This window comes from Nipponia nippon, unplaced genomic scaffold (assembly GCF_047370975.1).
Source record: "Nipponia nippon isolate SJK-2023a ecotype South Korea unplaced genomic scaffold, ASM4737097v1 scaffold_36, whole genome shotgun sequence".
NCBI lineage: Eukaryota > Metazoa > Chordata > Aves > Pelecaniformes > Threskiornithidae > Nipponia > Nipponia nippon.
This window is the reverse complement of record NW_028262354.1, coordinates 1,485,685-1,510,517: the sequence shown is the minus strand read 5'-3', so window position 1 is coordinate 1,510,517 and position 24,833 is coordinate 1,485,685. Positions and strand designations below refer to the sequence as shown.

At 60.1% G+C, this 24,833-nt stretch overlaps 4 protein-coding genes and 1 non-coding gene across 9 annotated transcripts; 4 read left to right on the top strand and 1 right to left on the bottom strand.

Moving 5' to 3' along the window:
- The first annotated feature begins 221 nt into the window (after positions 1 to 221).
- On the top strand, positions 222 to 9,135 carry CHTOP (chromatin target of PRMT1). Of its 2 annotated transcripts, none has more exons than XM_087772395.1 (6): positions 222 to 421; positions 1,714 to 1,795; positions 3,284 to 3,437; positions 6,230 to 6,413; positions 6,545 to 6,682; positions 7,898 to 9,135. In XM_087772395.1, the coding sequence occupies exons 2-6, from the start codon at positions 1,731 to 1,733 to the stop codon at positions 8,098 to 8,100; spliced, it is 744 nt and encodes a 247-aa protein (XP_087628521.1). In that variant the 5' UTR covers positions 222 to 421; positions 1,714 to 1,730; the 3' UTR covers positions 8,101 to 9,135. The 2 variants fall into 2 exon arrangements, with proteins under 2 accessions (XP_087628521.1, XP_087628520.1); XM_087772394.1 differs by having other exon boundaries at positions 224 to 421; positions 6,227 to 6,413.
- A 579-nt stretch (positions 9,136 to 9,714) lies between these two features.
- LOC104018277 (SMAD family member 4) lies at positions 9,715 to 16,759 on the top strand. Of its 2 annotated transcripts, none has more exons than XM_087772317.1 (12): positions 9,715 to 9,829; positions 12,471 to 12,719; positions 13,588 to 13,703; positions 13,871 to 13,891; positions 14,055 to 14,208; positions 14,299 to 14,430; positions 14,518 to 14,646; positions 14,730 to 14,783; positions 14,880 to 15,031; positions 15,746 to 15,914; positions 16,293 to 16,431; positions 16,525 to 16,759. In XM_087772317.1, exons 2-12 carry the CDS (start codon positions 12,483 to 12,485, stop codon positions 16,734 to 16,736), a joined length of 1,515 nt encoding a protein of 504 aa, XP_087628443.1. In that variant the 5' UTR covers positions 9,715 to 9,829; positions 12,471 to 12,482; the 3' UTR covers positions 16,737 to 16,759. The 2 variants fall into 2 exon arrangements, with proteins under 2 accessions (XP_087628443.1, XP_087628442.1); XM_087772316.1 differs by having other exon boundaries at positions 13,588 to 13,762; positions 14,005 to 14,208; positions 14,880 to 15,063.
- Positions 16,760 to 17,063: 304 nt separating this feature from the next.
- Positions 17,064 to 18,461, top strand: SNAPIN (SNAP associated protein). The gene is made up of 4 exons (XM_087772456.1): positions 17,064 to 17,196; positions 17,683 to 17,729; positions 17,828 to 17,946; positions 18,038 to 18,461. Exons 1-4 carry the CDS (start codon positions 17,087 to 17,089, stop codon positions 18,140 to 18,142), a joined length of 381 nt encoding a protein of 126 aa, XP_087628582.1. The 5' UTR covers positions 17,064 to 17,086; the 3' UTR covers positions 18,143 to 18,461.
- Positions 18,462 to 18,656: 195 nt separating this feature from the next.
- Positions 18,657 to 24,159, bottom strand: ILF2 (interleukin enhancer binding factor 2). Of its 3 annotated transcripts, none has more exons than XM_087772362.1 (14): positions 24,044 to 24,159; positions 23,806 to 23,845; positions 23,323 to 23,367; positions 22,265 to 22,369; positions 21,868 to 21,945; positions 21,588 to 21,690; positions 21,443 to 21,508; positions 21,150 to 21,266; positions 20,953 to 21,031; positions 20,720 to 20,807; positions 20,505 to 20,566; positions 20,180 to 20,294; positions 20,016 to 20,106; positions 18,657 to 19,010 (listed from the first exon to the last, which is right to left on the bottom strand). In XM_087772362.1, exons 1-14 carry the CDS (start codon positions 24,046 to 24,048, stop codon positions 18,850 to 18,852), a joined length of 1,155 nt encoding a protein of 384 aa, XP_087628488.1. In that variant the 5' UTR covers positions 24,049 to 24,159; the 3' UTR covers positions 18,657 to 18,849. The 3 variants fall into 3 exon arrangements, with proteins under 3 accessions (XP_087628488.1, XP_087628487.1, XP_087628489.1); XM_087772361.1 differs by having other exon boundaries at positions 23,323 to 23,365; positions 23,786 to 23,845; positions 24,044 to 24,140; XM_087772363.1 differs by lacking the exons at positions 23,323 to 23,367; positions 23,806 to 23,845; positions 24,044 to 24,159 and adding an exon at positions 23,086 to 23,275.
- Positions 24,160 to 24,390: 231 nt separating this feature from the next.
- Positions 24,391 to 24,462, top strand: TRNAM-CAU (transfer RNA methionine (anticodon CAU)). The gene has a single exon. It is a non-coding gene; the product is annotated as a tRNA-Met (tRNA).
- Positions 24,463 to 24,833: the final 371 nt, after the last annotated feature.

The window sequence follows — 24,833 nt, the reverse complement described above, 5'->3', positions numbered from 1 at the left end:
GCGGGGGGAACCGGGGACCGGCCCCGCTGGAGCCCGGCCTGGCCGCAGCAAGGCCGGCACCACCGCCTCCCTGAGGGCCCCCACCGCCCCCCTACCGCCCACGGCCCGGCCCCGCCCACCCCGCCCCGGGACACCAATGGGCGAGGGGGCGGCCGCTGCGTCAGGGCTGCCCCGCCCAATAGCAAGGGGCGTGGTGACGTGCGGGGCTCTGCGCCTGCGCCCTGCGCGTCGCCGCCGCCGCCGCCATTTTGGCCGGCTCGGCGCGGGCGGTGGGAGGAGGGAGGGTGTCTGTGGCTGCCGCCGCCATTTTGTCGCGGACGTTTGAGTGCGGCGGGAGCGGGCGGAGGGCGCCGGAGCCAGCCCCACACCCCGCGCCACCCGCCAGTCAGCCCCACCGGAGACCTGGCGACCGTCTGCTTCGGTGAGAGCGGTTGGATCTGGCCCGAGGGCTGTGAGGGGAGCGCTGAGGGAGGGCGGGAGGCTCCGTAAGGGAGGCTGGGGGGCTCCCTCAGGCGGTCAGGGGGGCTCCCTCAGGCGGTCAGGGGGGCTGATCCCTTTGGGGGGGGGGGGGATGCGCTGTTTGCCCCTGCCCAGGCTTCATGCACGCAGGGCCGGGCTTGCCCCCCCCCCCCCGTCTCGTAGGGTAGCGGTGGGACGGGGCTGGATCGAAGGCCCAGGCTAGGCCTCGCCTTCCTCCCCGTCCTCGGCTGGACGTGGGGGGGCCTTGTGGGAGCGGGGCTTCCTCTGCGAGCTGCGCTGTGGTTGTTGTTCAGGAAAAATCCTTCTTGAAAACATTTTTAATTTAAAAAAAATGGGGTGGGGCTGCCTGTTGGCTCAATTTCTAGCAGATGGGCTGTAAAACATTGTAAAGAAAGTATTTTGTTCGAGGTATTTTGAGGATGAGTACTTTTCGGCGGTCGCCTAAGCATTAAATTTGATACTCATACGGAAAAAAAATAGAAATCGATCCGCATAGGTAGCGGGTTTGAGCATAGCGCATTTCAGTAGTATTCATCCCTGCCAAAGCACTCGGGCTTGAGCTGTGCTCCAAAGATGAGTAACAGCTGAGTTTAAATCCCTTTGCTGCTTTCCTGAGGCATGGGGCAGGCTCTCAGGTTAGGGAACCGCATTAGGACTGCGGATGAGCTGCCTGCCAGAGTATTAGATATTAAAAAGCCGAAGTGACTGCCCCCTTACAGTTTATCCCTGTCCAGGTAGTGGCAATCATAATGGGAGGATGGAACCTTAATATTTTTAAGGTATATGAGACTTCTGTAGATTAATCTTGGAATTGTATTGCCAAGTATATGGTACGTGTCTGTTTAGAACAAATTGGGGTTTCCATTTTGCTGATACTAAAAGCTTAGGATGTGTTACTAGATGATGCACTAAACAAGACATTTGGGTGCAATCTTGACTGCTGATGGATTGTATTTTCGCAGCATTACTCCTGCCAATGGTAAAATTTTCACTTTCTGAAAAGATGATTTCTTACTAAGGATGAGTTAGTGTAACTTGCTGATTTATTAAACCTGCTGTATCATGGCAGTGGCCTAGAAAACTTATGAAAAATGCATTAATAGAATACCCGTTACCTTCCCCATTCTTGATTCTTTCCACCAAAGGAGACGGAATGCAGGTTTTTTTAATGTTTAGTCAAGTAAGCGCAAGATCTTCGTGCTGTTTGTTAAATCCGGTTCTTGTGTTTTGCAGATTCTCTTGATCTGAAGATGGCTGCACAGTCAGCACCGAAGGTTGTGCTAAAGAGCACCACCAAGATGTCTCTGAACGAGCGGTGAGGAAGCCAACAGCAGCTTCAGCTCATAAGAAATTTTTTTACTTAATTATCACTATCCGGTGTCCAAAAACCAACGTGGTTTCTGCCCTCTTTTAACCTCACTAAAACAAGCAGATGGCTATGCACCTCTGTCTTAAACTGCAACAAATGTGGTACGCAAGGTTAAAAGGGCAAGCGTTTTGGAGAAATTTATCCGTAGCAGTTTAATATTAAACTATTCAACACATAAATATGGTGGGATGTGTTATAACCAAAGAGAGAAACCTCACACCCTCCCTTTTTCTTCCACATGTTTTTACATTTATATAGTCGACCCTGCAGCATGGTAGCATGTTACCTCAGCTGCAGCAGGCTTGCTGCTTTGTCCGAGGCAGACACACGTGCATGTGGTCTGGCCTGTAAGAGGCATGCAGCAGGCCATTAAACGAGCCCAAAGGCCCTTTAACAATGTTTTGGGCCTTGTAAGAGGCAAATGCTTTGCTTCATCTCCATCTCTGTCTTTTCTTGGTTTCTTTACTTCTTCTGTTGAGTATTCTTCTGTTTTTCCATGCCATTGAGCTGTTGCGGTTCTACAGTGACAACTAACAGTGATGCTGCAGTTATGTTTCGCTTTCTTCGTAATCGCTCTTGGATTAATGATGTTAGTGTCACTGAACCAGGGATTAAGGGAGCCGTTTGCCTGCAGTTCCTGCTCTAGCAAGCGCTGCGGTGAGATGTAGCCCGAACCGGTGCTCGGAGCTTACCCCAGGAAGGATAAGTGGCGAGGTGCAGTGCAGGGAAGGCTTGCTGGCCTGTTTCATTTTGGTCAGTCCATATTCCTCATCCATAAGTGTTTTCTTTTGCAGTCTCGTGTAGCTCCCAGGACGCAGTAGAAAGCTGATGGGTTGCTGCTGAGGAGGCTTGCCATCTGGCTGTATGTTCTGCTCCTGTATAGCTCTTAAAGACAGAAGATTCTTTGTGCACCAAAGAAATTGCCAAGTGAACTGTTTATAAGCGAGCGCACTTGGGTGGTGGCGTTTCTTACGGCACCAGTTCTGTGGTGCGCCGGAGGCACGCCGGTCTGTTCTCAGGGCGATGTCTTCTGTAACGCTGCCTTCTGGCATTGAGGTTTTTAAACAGTTTTCTCACATCTTTGAGGGTTAGTTTGGCTTTTGCAGTCAGATTTCAGTTTGCTTTTCTGTTTCTGTGATGTCCTCTTCCATCTGTCATGATCATCTCTGCTTATTGCTTGTTTTCATTCCTTCTGCCATTTCTAAAATCAGTAACCTAAAGCTTTATCACTTAATATACAACATCATTTCTGAGTTTCCAGTTCTTGCACACTTGTGGAAAACAAGGAATACGTAATCACATATGACGTGACCTAAGTACCACTCTTTACGTAAGGTTCATGGGATCTGGAGATCCAATCTTGAGAACCATGAAATGCCAATAAATGTATGTAATAAAGCTTTATTTAAACACCCGTTTTATTCGACCTTGAAGCTTTACTAACATGCTGAAGAACAAACAGCCGATGCCAGTGAATATTCGGGCTACCATGCAGCAGCAGCAGCAGCTAGCCAGTGCCAGAAACAGAAGACTGGCCCAGCAGATGGAGAATAGACCTTCTGTCCAGGCTGCTCTGAAGCTTAAACAGGTGAGAGAAAAGTGGCGTCCCCTGGGGCAGCCCGTTGATGCCTGTCACCAGCAGACGGCTTTTCAGGATGTGGTGGATTTTGAAAAATGCTCCTGAAAGTTAAAAAATGAGAGACCTAGAAGGGACTTGCAGAAAATCCCACTTTTTACTTCAGATAAGTAATGCTTTGTAACTTACTGGTTATTGTTATTGAGTTGGGGGGTTTTTGTGCTGGCTGTTCATATCTCCTCTCTATTTTTTCAGAGAAATGTTCTCATTCTGGGTTTCTGGATCTGCTGAGTGCTTCATCTCGCAATCTAGCTGCAGTTACAGTTGCTGCAGATTGTTTCCAGTACTTACTATCCAGTTGAGGCTGGTTGCTCCCATCCCCAACTCCACCCTCTCTTGGTGCACTCCCTCGATAGCAGCTGGCTGTGAGGAACAGATGAACAAACTGATTTTTTTGATTGCTTGCGAATGCTAGAACACGGGCCTGGATTTAAGGCATAGTGTTGCATTTTCCTTACATAAAGAGTCTTTATCGTTCCACGTTTCAGTGATGAGTGCTACAGATTGCGGTGTGTTCCTCAAATTGCCTTCTGGCGGTAGAGCAGAAGACCTAAGCGAACATGCTAGATTTTGATTTCTCTGCTGCAGTCAATGTGCTTTTCCATAACTCTGGATTTACGGAAGGGGCAGGGAGCAAAATCTGGCTACAACAGAAACCTCAATACCGTACAGAAGAGAGCTGTTTGTCTACAGCCTGCTCGTTGTCAGACCGTAGAGGGTTTTGCAAGTTTCAAAGCTTACGTTTAAATGGGAAGGCTGGTAAGATTAGCTTAAAATGTATGTGTAGGGCACAGATGGAAACCGGTGGGGTGGTGCCGCACAGCTGTGCAGTGAGTTCAAATAGCAGCACCGCATGACTTGACCACAGCAGTAGTTAAATATAATTCTGTACGTTATCTCGCACATGAGGAGAAAGCCCTGGAAATTTCTTAGCTGAGCTGCTTCACCAAATAGCTGGAATACTTAAACCTGCCACACGTGCTCACATTCAGGGCTCACTCTGATAAAGAGGAATGCAGCTGCTTTTTAAGATCTCTTGAGAATTCTGTTGTAAAAACAGACCGTGGTGCCAGTTAGCCTTGCAGAGCTTGTAAACAAAAGCTCTGGGCAAGGTAGTCTAAATTATTTGCTTAACTTTTCAAACTTTTTTTTTTTATTTTAAGAATTTCACAAGCGGTAAGTGAAACTGGATTGAAAACATGAAGTTTCTGCTTGCTGAATTGAGTTGCCGCAGCGGAATGGGGAAGAACGAGTCTTTTGGCTTAGCTCTTAAACCCATTTGATTTTTATGTTGGGCATAGGCGTGCTTTCGTGGTCTTCTGGAATTAAATGCTGCAAGGGAGGGCCGCGGAAGGGCATTGTAGGGCAATTTGGAAACCTGGTTTATGTCGGGTTGCTCTTTGAAGGTTGCAGGTTGCTCTGGAAGTTGATGTGGTGATTGGATTTTCACAAGTGCTGTACTTGGTGTCACCGGGAGCTTTTCTGATCTTTCTGGATGCGCTGTGTCCAGAGGTGCTGGGGAGCATTGATCCCGGTGATGGGTCACCTGTGCTTCAGAAAGGACTTCTCTGAACTCCTGCGGAGCACTGCTGGTGCTAGATTCGTGGGTTTGTGTTTTGCGTCCTCTGCATCTGAGTGCACAAATGTTCGCGTAAACCTGCTGTGTTTTTCTTAAATGTAAAAACATTTATACTGACTGTGGTTCTAGATGTGCATCTTAAACTCTCATGGTAAGTGACGTAAACAAATAATTGGATGTGGAACATAACACGTGCTTTCTCACTCCTTTCTGCCAGCAAGGCCGGGCAAAAGAGAGAGGTTAGCATTTTAGGCTGCTACAGCTGTTGGAAAAATGAATGACTATCGAAACTCTGAGGCAGTAAAACTTAAAATCTTACTGCAGCTACAGAAGAGACTGATTTTAGAGGAACCAATTCAGCTGTCCACAGGCTTGGGGCCGGTAGACAAGCAATAACTGGAAGCAACTCTTGGAACCTGCCGTGAAATACAGCCTTGATGGCTGCTCCCGTCACCGTACCTTCCTAGGGCCGAGAGCTCTTGTTCTCGAGCCAAGTGTGGAGGTTCCCACTGTTGCTTCTTAGCTCCTTCTTCCTGCTGTTCTGGTGCGGGTCAATTTCTTCGGTATAGCTTTCTTTTCGTAGTATAGATGGAAAAGTTGATGCTTTTCCTAGCTGTTGCCTTGGTCTGTGTGGAAGCCGAGCCAGGACAGGGCAGTTGGCCGCTGGGAATGATATCCGCGGCGTGTGGCTGCGCAGATGTCACTTGCTCTGCGGAGGCAGGTGAGGCTTGTGCCACAGCAGGGGTCGTTGCTTTCTGTCTCAGGGATTTGCTTGGACTGTCGCCTTCGGCAGAAAGGATTAGTGGGCTGCCTTGTGGATTGAGTGTCTGCTTTGATTTGGACTGAGCAGCACTGCTAAAAATGGAGAGAAATATTTCCTTCCAAATCTGCAGCCTTTCTTGTCTCTGTACAAACACTTGCTTCCAGGAGAGGTCTCTGTTCTCTGTTTGACCTTCACAAATTAGCCCTCCCAGAGCAGATTTGATTGTCTTCCTTTGAAGATTGATTATATATTGCAGAGAGCTGGTGACCCTCTATTTTATTTAAAACAAAAACCAACCAAACACACTACTTCTATTGATAGGCGATTGCTGTGCTGCTTGTGTTGCAAGTCTGAGATTGCTGCATGACTTCCTTGTTTCTTCAAAATCTTCTATTCCAGAAGAGCTTAAAGCAACGCCTCGGTAAAAGTAACATTCAGGCACGATTAGGCCGGCCGGCGGGCCCCCTTGCTCGCGGAGCCATGGGAGGAAGAGGACTGTCTATGGGGCAGAGAGGCTTGCCACGCGGAGCCATGCGTGGTGGCCGGGGAGCGAGAGCTCTGCTGAGAGGAGGAGTCCCACTCAGAGGTCAGTACCGTGGCTGAACTGGAGTTGCTTTTATGTCAGTAACGCCGTCTTTTCGACAACGTGCCTCCGATTCTGTTGCTCGGTCTGAACACTGATTTCTTTCTGATGGGAATTCCCTTTCTCCCTTGAAGGTCAGAGCCTGCTTCGTGGAGGACGAGGCATGTCCCCCAGGATGGGCCTGAGGAGGGGTGGCATTAGAGGCCGCGGTGGCCCTGGAAGAGGTGGTCTAGGCAGAGGTGCCATGGGCCGCGGAGGACTTGGTGGCAGAGGTTAGTGTGTGCAGACTTCAGCAGCGACACGTTGCTGCTGAATGAGTTTTAAGCTTTAACTCCTTTTTTCCTGTTTAAGGCTAGCACGCGTAAGTACACGCAGCCCCCAAACCCCTCTGTTGGTGAATCGGTGTACGGCCTAGTGCTAAATTCAGGCTTCCTTTCCCAAAATGTCTGGCCAGCCCCTGTGCCTCACCGAGAGCCTTGGCTGTGTCAGTGTTGCTAGAGGGCTTCTGGGGACTCTCGGCGAAGTTGCCCACTCCTGCAGGTTAGCGCTGGCCACCTGATGCTTTGAGTAGTAGTCGAGGCAGTGAGTCATCTTCCAGCATGTTGAGGAGGACTACACCGTCTCCTCGCACTTCAGAAGGCAACGATATAGAGCCTGTGTAAACCAAGAGTCTCTTAAAATAATGAGCGAGGGGAAAATTTTAACAGAGGAGAAAACCTAAACCCCTGCAAAACAAACTTAAATTCAAAGTCTGAATCACGTCTTCAGTAAATGAACTCTTTATTTTCAACAACAAATCAGAGCAGCAGTAAAGCAGGAGTGCAAGAGGAAATACAGGAGCCAGCTGTTGATGGAAGGGTTGTTAATGTTCCAGGCAGATGTTTGGGTAGAACGCAGCCAAACCGCGCTCTCGTGTTGCTTGGGATTGGCCCGATGTTTGTAGGAGCTAGAGCAGACGGTTACGGGGAAGCTGCCTCTCTCTTGGCAGCCTTGGCTTGTAGCTTTAACGTTATTTCTTGGCCTGACAGACACACGCTGATGGGTGTGGGCTCTTGGGTACCCTGCTTCTGAAGTAGTCTGAAAACCTCTCAGTTTGAAGTGCTGTAGGAAAAATGGGCTTGTAACGGTTAATGGCGTTGCCGCTTTGCCAAAAGCTTCAGCCCGGCCCGGAGAAGTGCAGGATCCCGGGGTGCGCTCCGTGGGGGAGAAAAGTGTGGAATGGGCAGGGGGGATTGGAAGAGGTGGGAGCCTGAGCCGGGAGCGTAGCTCTTAGTCGCGGATCACGCGTCTGGCTGGGCTGCGGGACTGGAACAGGAGCGGCCTGGGGAGCTGATGCGGCGCGGCAGAACCCGACCTGCGGGAGAGGGAGGTCGGCTGCGGGGTAGCTGCCGCGGGACTTCCCCGCGGAGGCGCTGCAGCGGCGGCCGCGGCAAACCCCCAGGCTCGGTCCGGTGGAGCGCGTAACCGTCATCTTGTCTCACTGTCAGGTCGCGGCATGGCGGGCCGGGGACGAGGGGGCTTTGGAGGCCGCGGCAGAGGACGAGGACGAGGAAGAGGATCGGCACGTCCCGCGTTGACCAAGGAGCAGCTGGACAACCAGTTAGATGCTTACATGTCTAAAACGAAAGGACACCTCGATGCTGAGCTGGATGCTTACATGGCTCAGACAGACCCGGAAACAAACGACTGAAGGTGGTGCCGAGAGACTGTTGTCGAAGTTCGTGTGTTCTGTCGATGCCCATAAGCTAAAAACGGAAACCCTGATTCATGCTGGAAGGACCCGCAGGAATAGGGAGCGGCCCTGTTCTACCGAGATCAGACTTTAGTGTGTTCCTGTAACGTTTTGATACTCTCTGGTGTATGAAACCTTTTCTTGGATTGTTTTTTATATCTTTTTGGTTTTTTTCCTTTTCCCCCACCCCCCGAGTACTCCAAACGTGACTGTGACGGATCTGCTGCAGTTAATCCGCTGCCGTCGGCGCTGCTGACCCGCCGGGATCGCGCGTCTGCGTCCCTCTCGAGCTCCGCGGTTGCGTTTTGGGACCGGCCCTGTCCCCAGGCGCCACCGAAGGGCCGAGTTCACGCCCGCGGTCCGGTTTAACCCATCTGAAGCGGGGGAAAAAAAAAAATAAAAAACCTCCCAGCAGGGCGAACAGGCCAGGCTTAGGTGTAGCGCTCCTTCTAGACACGCCAATCTCCTTGTTTTGCACCAAAACTTCCTCTTCTGTGGGTAGCCAGCCGTCTGTTAATGCCTAGCGCCGAGCTCTTCCCAGGTTGAAAACTTCCTTGGTTTTGGTTTTTTTTTGTTTTGTTTTGTTTTTAGATAAAGTTTGAATTTCCTTTGCATTGTGTTTGAACAGATGGCACCAGTGGTTTCTGTATCTGCAAGAAAACAAGTGTTTATTTAAAGGAATTGGAAGCAGGAACATAAAATTACAGCTGTGATGGCAAAGCGTGGTAAAAAACTGTCTTTTTTTTTTTTTTTTAAAAAAAACCACGGGGTCCAAAATTCCTCTGTTACCTTTCGGTGTAACCACAGCCGCCTCCTCCGGTCAGACCAGCTGCCCGCGTTACCCCGCTGGGTTTGGGAAGGGGTCTCGTCCTCCCCCTCTCCTCCAAGTTTTAAGTTCAGCCGTTCTGTGAACTGTTCCAGTTTCAATGGAATCTTGTATTTCTGGTTTGTTGTAACAAAGGAGAAATAATTATAAAAGCAATATGGACTCCGGGTGGTTTGGTTTGGTTTTTTTTTCCCCTTGGAAATGGGGGTTTTTTTCTGCTCTGGGGTAAGTTTGATTTGCAGGGGACAGAAGGAAGCGGAGGGAAGGGGGCGTCGGCTGCCTCGGAAGGGGAAGCTCCCGGGTGGGAGCGGTGATGGTCGGCCCCTGCCTGCGCGGGCAGCGCGGCCCCTGCCTGCGCAGTACAAAGGCCTGCGGCTGAGGATGCTGAGGCTGCCGCGGCTTCTCCCGGCGGCTCTGCATCCCCCCATCCCCGCGTCGGGAAGCCGCCGGCTCCCCCCTCCTTCCCCGGCCTGCCCCGCTGCGGCGTTCCCGGGGGGGGGAAAGGGGCTCCTCGGCGCGGGAGCCGGCGGGGCTCGGCCCTGGGGCCCCGCTCGGCGCCGGGCGGCGGGGACGGACGGCGGCGGATCCGTCTGGGCGCAGACAGCCGCCCCGCCCGCCCTGAGAGCGCGGCCGCTATTGGTTGAGGAGGCGACGGCCTCTTGTCACGACGCCTGCTATTGGTTGCGACGCTTCAGCGCCTCACGCGTTCCGGCTTCTCCTTTTGTTATTGTAGCAAACAAGTTGGAAAGCGGCGGCGGGCAGGGTGCGGGCAGGGTGCGGGCAGGGTGCGGGCAGGGTGCGGGCAGCCGGAGGAGATGCAGCGGGAGCCGGGCCCCGAGTGAGGAGAGCCGGGCGGCGGAGGTGAGTAGCCAGCCCGGCCCCGGTGCGTGCTTCCCCCCGCCATCCGCCCCGGGTCCCGCGGGCGTCCCCGCTCTCGTCCCCTCCTCGGAGCCCTGCGCCCAGCCCGGCGCCCCCCTCTGCCGACGCCGCCTGCCTGCGGCACCCCCCGGGCCCTCGCCCCCGATAGAGCGCCCTGCTGCGCGGCCGGGGCCGGGGCCGGGCAGGGCGCGGGGACCCCCGCCCGTCGGGCGGCCCCTCTGCGCCCCTCCCCGCTTCCCTCCCGCCGGTAGCCCCAAACCCCGCTCCGCGGCTGCACCAAAACCAGGGAAAACACCCGTTTTCAGCCCGCCGGCGACCTCAGGACGGAGGTGGGCTGCTGCCCCGCAAAGTCCTGGGAGTTGGGATGTGGCGGGGATGGCCCCTTGGCACCCGCTTTGCCAGGGCATCCCTCCTGCTTCCCTTCCCACCCTCCCTCCGTGAGCCAAGGCTCCAAGGACGGGGAGCATCCCCCTTCCCAGCCCGGGCAGCCGGAGCCGGGCTGGGGGCAGAAGCCGGGCTGGCAGCGGGGAAGCGCAGGCAGGAATAAAGTCCCCACCCAGGCACCCGCCGGTCCCTTTGTCCCTGCCCTTGGAATTATCTGGGAGCAAAGTTAGCGGCCCCGCAGCCAAGGAGATTAGGCCGGAGTCCGTGTCCGTGCGGGGGCTGCGGGAGCTGGCTTCCCCCCAGCCCGCGCTGCTCGTCCCCCTCCTGGGCTGGGGGACAAGGCTGGCCCCGGCTTTGGGGCTCCGGCCACGGGATCCGCGAGGTATTTTTGCGGCAGGAGCGATGCGGGGTGGGGAGGAGGGGAGACCTCGATCCCAGCCCCGCGCTGCCGCAGGAGGAGCCTTGACAGGTTTGTGAAAAGCCCCCGGCTGGGACAAAAGGCTCACAGAAATGTCACTCCCCATCTGGAGCGGGGCGATGAGGTGCCTCATTATTCCCCTGGTTCGCTCCGACGCTGGGGCAGGAGGGGCCTTTTGGGGTCTGCTCTGCCTGCGGTGCCGACGGGGACAGCCGTCCTCTCTGAGAGCCGGTGAGTGCTCCTGGCCGTCGCATCCCCGGGGGGAGCTGGAGCCAGGGAGAAGCCATCTCTGGCCCCCACTCACCCCAGTTTCCCCCAAACCAGACTGGGCTGAGTTTCGGATGGGGCTGGAGACAGCCCTGGCCCTTCGAGTCCTTCCTGGAGCAGCCGGCATTGGCCTTGGGGTCCAGCCAGCGGAGCTGAGGGGAACCGGGACTGAAGCTGGGGCCCCCAGATGCTCCTTCCCGGGCGATCCTGGACAGCCCCTGCTCACAGAGTCCCCACCGGCCTCTTTCACCTCCTTTGGCCTCAAAATTGAGCCCTGAGGCAGAGCATGCCAGGCAGGCAGGGCCCCTGGGGACGAGCGGGCTGGCAGAGAGCAGGCAGGAGTGCTGGCATCAGGGCAGCACCGGGCATCCCCGGGATGGGTGCCCGAGGCTGCATTAGCACCCACAGGGCGAACCCCAGAGCCTGGCGGGATGCTCAGGGTTGTGCCCCAGCTACGGGGAGCTCCACGGGGCCCCTCCAGCATCCCTGGAGGTGTCCCCATGGCCGACGGCATCTGGCTCGTCTCAAGCCGGAGGAGCCCGGCCAGCGGCATCGCTGCGGTGAGAGGGGGGCCGTGGCCCTGCGCCCACGCGGCGGGGGACGAGCAGGCAGGGCGCTGGCAGGACAGCCTGCCTCCTGTCCCGTGGATAAGTGGTGCGGAGCAGGGGCTGACGGTTTGTTGTGTCTGCTGCCGGCCCAAGGTTTTTCCCAGGCCCTGGACGCACCCGCCATGACGCGCAGCTGGGACCCTGCTGCAGCGGCACCGCAGCGGGCACAGAGCCCCGGCGCGGCCACGGCCTGGGGGGTGGATGCTCGCGGGGCCCCGGCACGTGTGCGTATGCATGTGGCTCTTGGCATGCACACGGTCTGGCAGGGGAGGCAGGAAAGGGAGAAGCCCAGCAGCGAGCGAGGGGTTAAGGAGCGGCGCCAAGCTGGGGCTCTGTTTAGTCTGGCCCCCGCGCCAGCGATGGGACAGGCAGCGCGGAGCACGCGTCCATCACCCCCGCCCAGAGCGAGCGCTTGCACGCACGCAGGCACCCTTGCACGCTGCGCGCACGCAGGCGCGCTCCCTGCCAGGCCGTTGGTGTGACACGGCCGGTGTCCCCACACCCGTGCATGCTGCCAAGCGTGACGCTGTGGCCCAGCTCTGGCTCTGCTGCCATCGGAGCCAGGGACCGTGGGGAGCTGGGGACACCCTGAGTGTCCCAGCACTGCTGTAACCCCTGTGCCTCTTCCAACCCTGGACAGGGACCGCGGAACCCAGGCATCCTGGCTGGGCCCCTGCTTTGAGGTGACACACGGCTTTGTCCCACGTCCTCCTCGCCTGCCACGGGCTGTTTCGGGGGGCTGCTGCGTCCCCGGTGCCACGCAGGGGCCGCGTGTCCCTCTTGCCAGCACCGACCACCCTGTGTCTGCCCCATGGGCGCCAGCGCCCCGTGCGGTGCTTAACTCCCGGCTCGGTGGCCACAGCGGCCGTGCAGGCGAGGGCAGGGGGGACAGCAGGTCCCCTGCCGCGGGGTGACAGGCAGGGCCGTGCCGTGCCGTGCCTTGCAGGGGAGCAGCGCCATGTCCCTCGGCGCGCCCACGAGCAGCGACGCCTGCCTGAGCATCGTGCACAGCCTGATGTGCCACCGGCAGGGCGGGGAGAACGAGACCTTCGCCAAGCGGGCCATCGAGAGCCTGGTCAAGAAGCTCAAGGAGAAAAAGGACGAGCTCGACTCGCTCATCGCCGCCATCACCACCAACGGCGCCCACCCCAGCAAGTGCGTCACCATCCAGCGCACCTTGGACGGGCGGCTCCAGGTAACCCCACCGTGCCGGCCTGACAGCCCCCCGTGTGCCCCATGGCTGGGGGGACCCGGTGTTGGGGTGCCCCATGACCCCCAAGACCCCACGAGCTGGGGGGGACCCAGGTGCCCCATGACGCCCCATGCAAGCCCTCCCTAACCTTAGGGGACCTGGGTGTCGGGATGCCCCAAGATCCCCAAGCCTTCCCTGAGCTGGGGGGACCCAGGCATCCTGGCGCCCCGAGACCCCCCCAGCCCTCCCCGAGCTGGGAGGACCCAGGAATCCGGGCAGCAAGGGGTCCAGTGGAGGGCCCCCCCCCAAGGAGGGGCGCACAGGGGGACCCCCGCCGTGTCGAGCCTGCGGCTCCGGGATGGGAGCCACGCTGACTTCAGTGTCTGGGCTCGCGCCTACCCGCCCGCAGCTGCGGCATCTGGGGATGGGGGGGGACAGGGACAGGGAGAGGTCCCCCACCTTTCGGGGCAGATGCGTTCAGGCAGGGGCAGCTGCAGGCAGTGTTGCCCCCTGCCCGCGGTTTCCCCCTGCCCGCGCTGGCATCCCCCGGCGACTCTGCCCCCCTTCCCGGGATGAGTCACTGTCTGGCAGCCTGCGAGCCGGGCTGGGGGGGCCAGCGGGGGGGTTGTTATGTCTGGAGCCAGGGAGGCGCAGGGGGAGCCCCCCGGCTGTGTTGGGGTCCCGGCCTGGCGCCAGCCCCCACACTGGGGGGGTCCGGTCGCCGGGGGGGTCCGGCACCGGGCATGCGGTTTGTAGCACGGTGCAACCGGGCTGGATGCAGTCAGCCGAGGTGGGGGACGATGGGGGGGACCATCCCCACGCCCCCGCCTCGTCACCCCGGTGTCCCCGTCCTGTGCCCCCCTCCCCGCAGGTGGCCGGCAGGAAGGGGTTCCCCCACGTCATCTACGCCCGGCTCTGGCGCTGGCCCGACCTACACAAAAACGAGCTGAAACACGTCAAATTCTGCCAATTCGCCTTCGACCTCAAGTACGACAGCGTCTGCGTCAACCCCTACCACTACGAGCGCGTGGTGGCCCCCGCCATCGGTGAGCCAGTCCCAGCGCCACCGCCGGGACCCCCGGGAGGGGGGGGGCCGCCCTGCGCCCACCACCAGCACCCATAACGCGCCCCCCCGCCCCATCTCTCCCCGGCAGGTCTGAGCATCCAGAGCACAGGTGAGACCCCGGCACGGGGCCGGCGGGGAGCACCCCCGGAGCCAGCACCCCCCCCCCACAGCGGGTCCCCGTGCCCCCCATGGTCTCCGGTGTGTGTCCCCCCCCTTCCCCAGTGCCCCCCACGCGCCTGGTGAAGGAGGAGTTTGTCCATGACTGTGTGCAGATGGAGGTGCCGCCCGGCCGGGAGCAGGGGGCCAAGCGGGCGCCGTGTCTGCCCCCCGCCGAGCCCTACCGCCAGCTGCTGCCCCCCCTGCAGCTCCCCGAGTCCCCCCGCGTCCCCGGGAGCCTCTACCCCACGCTGCCCATGTCACCCCCAGGTGAGACCCCGTTAACCCCCATCCCCATCCCCTGGGAGGGGTTTGGGGGCGTCAGCCTGAGCCCCCCCACCCTGTTGCCCCCCCCCGCAGTGGCCCCCGCCAGCTCCCTGCTCTCGCTGCCCCGCAGCGAGGGGCTGCTGCAGATCGCCTGCCCCACGCCGCCCCCGGCCGCCCCGGCGCAGCCCCCCCCGCAGAACGGCTACCCCAAGCCGCCCTACCACAGTGAGTACCGGGGACACCCCGCGTCCCCCGGCTCGGCGAGGGTCCCGCACACGGACACCCCCCCGGCCACCCTCTCTCCTGCCCCAGGTTCGCCAGCGAGCTGGACCGGCGCAGCCGTCTATGCACCAAGCTTGGGGGGGTCGCAGCCCACCCCCCCGCCGCAGCCCAGCAGCCGGAGCCACCCGCAGCCCCCGCTCCACCACCCCAACCACTACTGTAGGTTTGGGGGGGACTGGGGGGGTCGTCGGCAAGGTCCCAGCTCTTTCGCTGCGTTGACCCTGTGTTTGCCCCCTCCCCAGGGCCCCCACACCATAGCTCCGGGCCGTACCAGCAACCGGTGTCCACCCACCCCGGTAAGTGCCCCCCACCCTAATTAGGACCCTGGTAATCACCTCCTCCTCGAGCCATGGGTGCCCTGACCCCCCCCGGCTGTGTGTCCCCCCGCCAAGGGCCAGAGTTTTGGTGCTCCATCGCCTACTTCGAGATGGACGTGCAGGTGGGGGAGATCTTCAAGGTGCCGTCCAGTTGCCCCGTGGTCGTCGTGGACGGTTACGTGGACCCTTCAGGGGGGGACCGCTTCTGCCTGGGGCAGCTCTCCAACGTACACCGCACCGACGCCAGCGAGCGGGCCCGGTGGGGCGGGGGGCGAGGGGGGACGGGGCAGGATGGGGGAAAAGGGGAGGGGGGAGCTGGGGGGCACAGGAGTGAATGGGGGATGAAGGAATGGGGTAAATGGGGGGGTGAGGCATGGGGCAGAAGGGGGAGATGGGGGGCAAAAGGGTGCATGGGGGCGCAGGGGTGATGTAGGGGGCAGAAGGGGGATATAGGGGCAAATGGGGGAGGATGGGGCAGGAGGGGGAGATGGGGGGCAAATGGGAGGGATATAGGGGGCAAACGGGGGAGGATGGGGCAGAAGGGGGATATAGGGGGCAAATGGGAGGGATATAGGGGGCAAACGGGGGAGGATGGGGCAGAAGGGGGAGATGGGGGGCAAAAGGGTGCATGGGGGCGCAGGGGTGATATAGGGGGCAGAAGGGGGATATAGAGGGCAAATGGGGGGATATAGGGGGCAAATGGGGGAGGATGGGGCAGAAGGGGGATATAGGGGGCAAATGGGGATATAGGGGGCAAACGGGGGAGGATGGGGCGGAAGGGGGAGATGGGGGCAAATGGGGGATATACAGGGCAGATGTAGGGATGTAGGGGATAACTGGGGGATGATGGGGCAGAAGGGGGAGATGAGGGGCAAAAGGGTGCATGGGGGTGCAGGGGTGATGTAGGGGGCAGAAGGGGGCTGACGGTCTCTGCGGGACAGGCTGCACATCGGGAAGGGCGTGCAGCTGGAGTGCCGGGGCGAGGGCGACGTCTGGATGCGGTGCCTGAGCGACCACGCCGTCTTCGTGCAGAGCTACTACCTGGACCGGGAGGCCGGGAGAGCCCCTGGCGACGCCGTGCACAAGATCTATCCCGGCGCCTACATCAAGGTGGGGCATCCCCAGGGAAAATGGGGTACCAGGGATGGAGGGACCCCCGTGCCCATGTTAAAGGGGGTCCCGGGCAAGGGGTCCCCCATGTTGGAGGGCGAATGGGGAGACCAGAGGTGGAGGAACCCCCGTGCCCACATTAAAGGGGGTCCTGGGCAATGGGTCACCCATGTTGGGGGTCAATGGAGGGACCCCAGGGATGGAGAGAGCCCCATGTCCATGTTAAAGGGGGTCCTAGGCAAAGGGTCCCCAATGCCGAGGGACAATGGAGGGGCGCCAGGGATGGAGGAACCCCCGTGCCTGTGCTGAAGGAGGTCCCCAGGGCATCCCCCGCCCCGATGCCACCCTGCTCAGGGGTCCCCCTGCGTTGGCCCCCAGGTGTTTGACCTGCGCCAGTGCCACCGCCAGATGCAGCAGCAAGCAGCCACGGCCCAGGCTGCGGCCGCCGCTCAGGCTGCCGCCGTGGCCGGCAACATCCCGGGTCCCGGCTCGGTGGGAGGCATCGCGCCCGCCGTCGGTGAGTGAGCCCCCGGGGCTGGGAGAGTGGAGGGGACGGGACCCCCGTGGCCATGGGGATCCCCCCCCCCACGGCCGTGTCCGTCCCGGGCAGGGCTTTCGGCGGCGGCGGGGATCGGTGTGGACGACCTGCGGCGGTTGTGCATCCTGCGGCTGAGCTTCGTCAAGGGCTGGGGACCCGACTACCCCCGGCAGAGCATCAAGCACACGCCGTGCTGGATCGAGGTGCACCTCCACCGCGCCCTGCAGCTGCTGGACGAGGTCCTGCACACCATGCCCGCCGCCGAGCCGGGCCCCCTGCGCTAACCCCTGCCCCTCTTAATTTAATTTTTGTAAGAAAAAGGCAAAAAAAAGAAAAAAAAAAGAAAAAAAAAAAAAAAGCAGAAAGTACCAAAAATGCGCGGCGGGGGCTGCTTTTAACCGGTACGAAGGGGTTTGGGGTGCCGCCTGGCTCTGTCTGCCCCTTCCGCGGGTGCTCGGCGGCTCCAGCTGCGCCTCCAGCTGTGCCCACAGCCGCGCCCCGGGACTACATTTCCCAGCGGCCCCCGCGGCGCGGGGCGGAAGTTGCCTTTCCCGCCCCCCGCGGACTCCATTTCCCAGTGGCCCCCGCGCCGCCGCCATTTCCCGGCGGCCCCCGCGGCGTTGGCGGCGCCAAGATGGCGGCGGGGAGCGGCGGTCCGGCGGCCCGGGAGTTGTTCGCCGAGGGGTTGCTGCAGTTCCTGCGGCCGGCGGTGAGACAGCTCGACGGACACGTCCACGCCGTCAGGTCCGGGAAGCGGGAGCGGGGTCCGGGAGGAGGAGGAGGAGGAGGGAGGAGGGCCCGGGGCGCCTGAGGGGAACGGCGGGAGCGGGGCTGAGGGGGGTGAGGAGCAGGGAGCGGGGCTGAGGGGCAGCTACGGCCGGGGAGGGGGCAGTTTGGGGCGGGTGGGGATTAAGGGGGGTGGCTTAGGGGTGCCTGGGTGGGGAGTTGAGGGGTTCGTAGCTGGGCTGAGGGGGCCGCAGGGGCTGGGGGCTGTGGGGGCAGGTCCCCGGGCTGGGGGGGGCTTTAGGGGTGCGTGTGGGGTGGGGGAGCATGGAGCTGGGCTGGGGAGAGGTAGGGGTGGCTGAGGGGGATGCAGGTGGCCGGGTGAGCGCTTGGACTGGGAGCTAGGGGCAGCTGGGGGTGCAGGTTCTGTGTTGGAGAGGGAGCAGGGGTGGGTTTGGGGCTGGGGTCGAGGGTTTTGTGCTGGCCACCGAGCCGTCCCCTCCGCAGGGAGAGCCAGGTGGAGCTGCGGGAGCACATCGACAGCCTGGCCACGGGTGAGGCACAGCGGGGGGTCATCGCTGTGGGGTTTGCCCCGCAGCCTCCGGGGTCCGTGGTGCCCCGGGCCCGCTCCCAGCCTCTGCCCTCTCCCCAGAGCTCTGCCGCATCAATGAGGACCAGAAAGTGGCGCTGGACCTTGACCCCTACGTGAAGAAGCTGCTGAACGCCCGGCGCAGGGTGGTGCTGGTCAACAACATCCTGCAGAACGCCCAGGTCAGCGCGGGGACCCCGAGGGGTTGGGGGCTGTGGCGTTTTGGGGGATCCCAGCCCCCCCGGTCCTGATGGCTGCTGCTCTCCTGCATAGGAACGGCTGCGGAGGCTGAACCACAGCGTGGCCAAGGAGACGGTACGGAGGAGGGCTATGCTGGAGGCGGCGGGTGGCTACCCCCAGGGCCTGCCCGGCAAGTGAGGCACCCGCGGCAGCGCGGGGCCGAATCCGCCTCGCACCACGGCTGCGCCGACAGCGCTGTGAGCCGGGCCGGAGCGGCCCTGGATGGTGATGGGTGCGACCCCGTAAGGACAGCGAAGGGAACGGGCCGCTGGCGAGGGGAAGCGGGTATTCCTGTTTGTAGCAGCGTTCTCCTGCGCGTCCGCAGCGCGGGAGGGGGCGAGAAGTCCTGCACAGTGAGGCCGCAGCTCCTCGGCTGCAGCTGAAGGAACTGGGGGACCCTGAATTGTATTTCCAGATTTGCAGGCGCCGTAATAAAAGTGACCGCGTGTTGCTTATGGGCCGGTGAAGCCGTGCGAGTCTGTAACGCTCCCGCGTCACGGCCGCAGCCATCCCTTGATGTCCCTCGGGGAAAGCACAGAGAGCAGCTTGGGGTTCAGCATCCCCAAGTTCTGGGACCCCTCCCACCATCAGACCTTTTTCTGTCCCTCTTCTTTAACGTGCATCTGCTACCTAAACAAACAGGACGCACTCGAAAGGGGGGAACGCTTTAATGTGCAACTTATAAAAACACATACGAGGGAGAGGTCACGTCAGATGGCTGCGTTCGTGGAGGACGGGCTCAGTCCTCGGTTCTTCGCGTCCTTCGGCCAGCAGCACCCGGCGGCGGGGGCCCTGCTGCAGGGGGAGAGACGGGCTGCGGAGGGGGAGCGCGGCCCCGGGGCACATCACTCCTGCGTCTCCATGCTTTCTTCCTCCTCGCCTGTAGCAGGTTCTTCCTGATTCTCTTCTTCCTCTTCTCCTTCTTTCTTCTCTGGAGGTTTCTCGTAAGCCTTTTCAGAAGGCGTCACTATCACTCCGTCCCACGTGGACATTTCGGAAGCCAGGTCTGCAAATACAGTGGCCGTGAGCAGGCAGCTCACCCCAAGCTTACCTGTGCAGCCCTGCAGGCGTGGGGAGAGCAGCTGGGAGCTGCCCAGCAGGAAAGGACCTGGGGGTGCTGGTCGCCAGCCGCTGAACAGGAGCCAGCAGCGTGCCCAGGTGGCCAAGGGGGCTAATGGCATCCTGGCTTGTGTCAGGAATAGTGCGGCCAGCAGGAGCAGGGCAGGGATCGTCCCCCTGTGCTGGGCACTGGTGAGGCCGCCCCTCGAATGCTGTGCTCAGCGCTGGGCCCCTCACCCCAAGGCGGCCATGGAGGGGCTGGAGCGTGGCCAGAGCAGGGCAGCGAGGCTGGGGCAGGGGCTGGAGCCCAAGGCTGGGGAGGAGCGGCTGGGGGAGCTGGGGGGGCTCAGCCTGGAGAGGAGGAGGCTGAGGGGAGCCCTCATCGCTCTCTGCAACGGCCTGAAAGGAGGCTGGAGCCGGGGGGGTCGGTCTCTTCTCCCCAGGAACAAGTGCTGGGACGAGAGGGAACGGCCTCAAGCTGCGCCAGGGCAGGTTTGGGTTGGGTATTAGGGAAAATTCCTTCCCCGAAAGGGCTGTCAGGCCCTGGCCCAGGCTGCCCAGGGCAGGGGCTGAGTCCCCACCCCTGGGGGGATTTAAAAGCCGGGGAGATGTGGTGCCTGGGGACATGGTTCAGTGGTGGGCTTGGCAGCGCTGGGTTAACGGTTGGACTTGATGAACTTAAAGGGCTTTTCTGACCCAAACGACTCTGTGATTCTAAGAAGGACCAGGGCAGCCTTGGGCAGCGCAGAGAAGCTCCGTCCCCAGGACGCGCAGGGGGAAGCAGGACACCCTGTCTCGCCAGCTTCCCCTCCCCACCGCTCTGGGGCTTGAGTCGCTTCTCCTCGGAGTCCTTAACTTTCTCCAGCAACGCAGAAAACCGGTCCCATTCCCCCACCGAGACGCTGACAGCCTGCGCGGAGGAAGACCCACGCGTTGCGCCGATCCCACTTACAGCTGGCGTCGCCTTCTTGGCCGAGGATTTTCCTGTAGCCTCCGTGAGAGAGAATCCGGACGAGCGTCTGCGCGGTGTAGCACACCATGTCCTGCGGGGACGGGGAGGAGTCAGAGCGCGGACGGGTTTTAGTCCCTTCTCCCGCGGCAGACGAGGCGGCTCACCTGCTGTTCCAGCGTCATAACCGTGTGGACTCTGAAGTTCCCGCTCTCGCAGGGATCGGTGATCCCAACAGATCCAGGGAGGAAGAGCCCTGCCGCCAGGATCTGAAGGCAGCGCCTACAGGACGAGACATTTTGGGTTAGAAACCAGACCGTTCCAGCACAGAAACGCAGCCAGAAAGGCTGCAGTTGGCACATCTACGCGAGGAGTCTGCTCTGTCCCTGGTTCAGGTCCCTTCAAGCCCCGAGATGCCGCCGCTTGTGTTTGCTATGGTCAGAACTGAGACGGTAACGGGAATTTCTACGAGTGAAGCAAGTGGAGACAGACCTGTAGGCGATGTTGAGCGCCAGGGGCTGCCTGGTGGGGTTGTTCATCACGGCGTAGTGCCCCTGAAGAGGTGAAAAAAGAAAGAGGGAGTTAGGAGCGGCTTCCCGCAAAGGAAGCGTAGGAATGCCCACTCCTGCTTTGTGCTGGAGCCCAGGCACGCGCAAGCAGCTACGAGCTGGCTACGGCACGCCATCAGCCGTCCCCCTCGCGCTCACCAGCAGGTCCAGAATCCAGGGCGTGAGGGGCTCAAAGCCAGGGAATCGAATTCTCAGGTCTTTCAGCAGTCGGATTAAGACCTTCACCCTGCAGAGGACGGCAGGAGGAGGGTTCGTAACGCGGCGCGCGCCCTCCTGCTGCAGGAACAGCTCCCCCTGCTTCCCCCCGTTCTCTGTAAAGGTTATTTCAACCAGGCCTCGGAGCCGCAGTTCCTGTTTGAGGCCAAACTCACGTGGATTGCGAAGCGTTCTCCTCAAACCAGCGAGCGTGGCGGATGGCAGCCAGGGCGCTTTGCAGCACTTTGATGTCCACTGAAAGAAGCAGAAATACCTGGTTTTTTCAACCCAAAGGTGAGTGGTGGGGAGGCAGCCGGCTCTCCCCCAGCCCGGTGAAGGTTCCTGCGCGGGGCAGAGCGAGCTGAGCTCTTACGGTGTAGTTCGGGGTCCAGCTTGCGGAGATTGGGCGGCACCGTGGTGATGAGGATCTTCACCGTCGCGTCGGCCGAGCTGATCTCGAAGCCGGTCTCGTTGGTCAGCATGGTCAGGACTGGGGAGAAAGACCAAGAATTCCTCCCGGAGGGGCTGGAAGACCTCCTGCATTCCACCCGGGAACGCAGGAAAGACCACAGATCCTGGCAGCTCAAGGGGAAACCGCCTCGCATCAGCCTCCGTCCTCCTCAGCCCTGTCCCCTCGACCCCGTACCACACAGGTGAGCGTCCCACCTTCGCTGGGGTCCTGTGCTCTCAGGCTTTCCACAACTTTGTTTCCCAAGGCTGCCACAGCTTCCACTAGGGAGAAGCAGCAGAAGGCGGTCAGAGCGGGGCCGCGCGCCGCGGTTCGGTCGGCAGCCGCGCAGCCGGTACTCACGGGTGGGCAGGATTTTCAGAATCACCACCAGATCGGCCACGTTGTGCCCCGTCGTCATGGTGCCCTTCTTGTAGGAACCCACCTGGCGAACCTCCTCGATTTGCTGTTTGAAAAAGCAAAGCAAAACTAGTGAATTTAACGCCCATGCTACGTTTCTGGGGGTCGGCACGAACCTTTAATCCACCTGGGGCCGGGTCTGGTAGCTACACCACCGGCATCCCTGGTGCCGAAGCATCTCCCCACGTAGCTTTTTTCCCAAGCTCCCCACTTTTGGACTCACCACTTCAAACGTTCCTGGTGCTACAATTAAATTGTCGATCACGTTGTTTATTTTGGTCACCAGCGAAAGAATGGAAGCCTGAAAAGGAAACAGAGAGGGGCGGTGTTATCAGTCCGTTGTCCAGTATGACTTGAAATAATCTGATCTTGCACAGTGTAATGCAGACAGCCCAGATGCAAGATATATAATAAACAGATAAAAGAAATATTTAAAAATCACTGTCTAAGAAACTCCACCCATGTTTCTACTGCAGGGCTTATTTCAGAGAGGAGTAACTGCTTTTAGGCTGGTAACGACTGCTCCTGGCTATGCTCTCTGAAGGACTGCCTGGTTTTGCATCCTCCAGCACTGCAGTAACATCCCGCCAAAGAATTTAAGGCGATTTTTGGCACAAAACCTGTTCAGCAGCGGTCGGAGCGAGATCCTGGTTTCTCTTCAGCAAGGCTTCACTGAACGCGGTCTCATCGGCGGCAGGTTTTACGCGGGGGAAAGCCATTTCGCACTGAAACGGGATCAGACATCAGATGGCAACGCCCGAGAAAAAGACTTTGGTTCAACCCACTCATCAGCAAAATTTACTCCATGTTTTTTATTCTCCAGCGCTCGTTTCCTTTGCGATTCCCCATTGTGCTTTTCACTTGTCGCTTTTATCATTTCACTTTCACGTTATCCTAAGGGAGGGAGGGCAGCTGCCTGTCCTGCCCGTACGCTCTCGCCGTGCTGACGGGAACGGCGGGTCTTCCGGAACGGCAGAGGAGCCGCCGTGCAACTACGGGGTGTGAGGCAGGGCAGATCTAATTAAGAACGGGTCTATCAAGAGGGTTTTTATTAACTATATTACAGTCCCTGAAGAATAACACCCTTTCTTTGCAGATGGACAGAGCTTTTCAGTTACTACGATGGGATTCGCGGCCACGGGGCCGGGAAGGGAAGAGTGGGTGAATGTTTTTGCCTTGGAAGTCTGTAAAGGGCAGATGCGCAGCAGGAGGAGGAAATTATTTCCTCCTGTAAAAGGTGGGAAACGGGCGTTGCTGTGGGTCCTTGTGAGGAGCAACACGGCAAAAGAGCCCGGAGAACATTGGACAGGCGAGTGACAGCTCGGAGTAACCCGCGAGGTTTGTGTTCGAGCTGACAGAACCCAGGGGCTGAGTGAGTGAGGTGCCTTTAAAGCAGAAAAACCTCCATCGAGGCGTTTATTTGTGGTGATCATTACTCAACTGCATCCCAGTCATCCCGTGTGAGACAAGCGCTCCAAACAACAGAGACAGTAAGAAGATCTATTTCGGGTTAGTTACTGAACCAACGGCATTTGCAGGGAGCTCCTTTACTCCGGCTAAGCTAAAAGAAGTTAAACCATCAAAGTCAGCAAACGAGGTTTTTAAGGCAGCATCTTTAAACAAGGAAAAGTCCCGCAGCTGTTGCCTGCAAACAGCTCCGTAGCAGAGGGTTACTCACGACATAGAAATCAAAGGGGATGTGCGGCACAAAGGGCCGGAACCTAAAGGGGGAAAGAAAAAAAGAACTTTATTCTCTGTAGGGATGCCTGCCCGCTCGCCGCTGTGTTCCTCATCGCCCAACGCCCCCCGTTCCGTGGAGGTTTGGTCCCGAGACGCGAGAAAGGCCCTACAGAAACAAGAAAGGTTTCTTTATCACCCCCTAACGCTACCTGCCCCCCCCCGCCCCGGTGCCACCGGGCAGTGGCCGCGCACCGAGGGCTCCACGGCGCTGCCAGACCCGGCCTGGCGAGGCCAGCACCCCCCGCCCCCCAGCCCTACGCCTCACCGTTATCCTGCGCTACGCTGCAAGCTCCAGCCCCGGTCCCTGCGCCCCGGCAGCTCGCCCCCAGGGGCGGCCGCGCCCCCCCCTAGGCCTGGCACGCTGAGAGAGCCACCCTCGCTAAAGCAGAAGCCAGACTCGCCCACTGCCAGGGCCTCCCCTGGAACCAAAGCGTCCGCCACGGCCTCTGCCTCGATCGCCCCTGCGGAAGAGAGGAGGGAAACGGCGTTAGCGGAGCGGGAGAGCGGCCCCGGGTCCCCCCGCTTCCCCCCGCGCCAGGCCCGGGCCCTCCCTCGGCGACCCCGGGCCCTCCCGGAGGGGCCCCACCACCGCCCCGGGGGTGCCCGGGCCTCCCGCCCCGCGGGGCGCGGACCCCCCGGCCCGGCCCGGCCGCGCTCACCTCATGGTTCCGCCGCTCCGAACAATGAACTCCGCTGCTGTGGAGACCCCGCGCCGGGCTGCCTTCCCAGAACCCCGCAACAACCCGCTCGCCTATTGGTTCCCGCTCGCCGCGATTCTGCCCACTGGGGGCATACCGCTGCGAACCATTGGTTCAACCGACCATCAATCCGAGGCGGGGCGGGAGGGAAAGCGACCAGTCACGGCGCAGGCCGGGCGCGCGCGCTGGGCGGCGGGCGGCCGCTGGAGGGAGTACGAAGTTCATGAATGGAGGGGCCCGGGCGCTCAGTGCGCATGCGCGTAAGTTGAATAGGTACCTATGGCACCGATAGGGCGACGGTACCAACAAGCAGAGTGGCGCAGCGGAAGCGTGCTGGGCCCATAACCCAGAGGTCGATGGATCGAAACCATCCTCTGCTAGTAGCGTTTTTCCCACCCCCCACCGGTGGTTTTTTTCCCCCTCATTAACACCTTAATTAATCACTTTCATTTTTGCCACCGCTTCTGGCGCTCCCTAACGCGCCTCCCCGCTGAGGCTGACCCGGTCCGGCACGGCCGGGGCCACGCGTGTCCCCCCCGCAGCGCTGTGCACCTCCCCGGGAGCCACGCAACCCTCGGAGCGGGGCAATCTCCCCGTGCCCGGGATGCGGGGCCCGAGTCCCCTCCGTGTGTGTCCCCCCCCTACCCCGGAGCCCACTCGGGACCACCCGAAGCCCGGTGGAGCGTGGGATTGCGGGGTGATCCCTGCCTGCTGATGAGTTTGTCAGGTCTTAGCCCCCCGCCACGGGTGA

Coding starts and splice junctions, on each gene's coding strand:
- CHTOP (XM_087772394.1), top strand. CDS start 1,731: ATGGCTGCACAGTCAGCACCGAAGGTTGTGCTAAAGAGCACCACCAAG. Junction 6,414..6,544: donor AGGAGGAGTCCCACTCAGAG/GTCAGTACCGTG, acceptor TCTCCCTTGAAG/GTCAGAGCCTGCTTCGTGGA. Junction 6,683..7,897: donor CGGAGGACTTGGTGGCAGAG/GTTAGTGTGTGC, acceptor TCTCACTGTCAG/GTCGCGGCATGGCGGGCCGG.
- LOC104018277 (XM_087772316.1), top strand. CDS start 12,483: ATGTCCCTCGGCGCGCCCACGAGCAGCGACGCCTGCCTGAGCATCGTG. Junction 14,209..14,298: donor GCTGCCCATGTCACCCCCAG/GTGAGACCCCGT, acceptor CCCCCCCCGCAG/TGGCCCCCGCCAGCTCCCTG. Junction 14,647..14,729: donor CCACCACCCCAACCACTACT/GTAGGTTTGGGG, acceptor CCCCCTCCCCAG/GGCCCCCACACCATAGCTCC.
- SNAPIN (XM_087772456.1), top strand. CDS start 17,087: ATGGCGGCGGGGAGCGGCGGTCCGGCGGCCCGGGAGTTGTTCGCCGAG. Junction 17,197..17,682: donor GGACACGTCCACGCCGTCAG/GTCCGGGAAGCG, acceptor TCCCCTCCGCAG/GGAGAGCCAGGTGGAGCTGC. Junction 17,947..18,037: donor ACATCCTGCAGAACGCCCAG/GTCAGCGCGGGG, acceptor TCTCCTGCATAG/GAACGGCTGCGGAGGCTGAA.
- ILF2 (XM_087772361.1), bottom strand. Junction 23,366..23,785: donor AGGGGAGGCCCTGGCAGTGG/GCGAGTCTGGCT, acceptor TTCCCCCTTTAG/GTTCCGGCCCTTTGTGCCGC. Junction 22,370..23,322: donor TCCCCTTTGATTTCTATGTC/GTGAGTAACCCT, acceptor ATCCCGTTTCAG/TGCGAAATGGCTTTCCCCCG.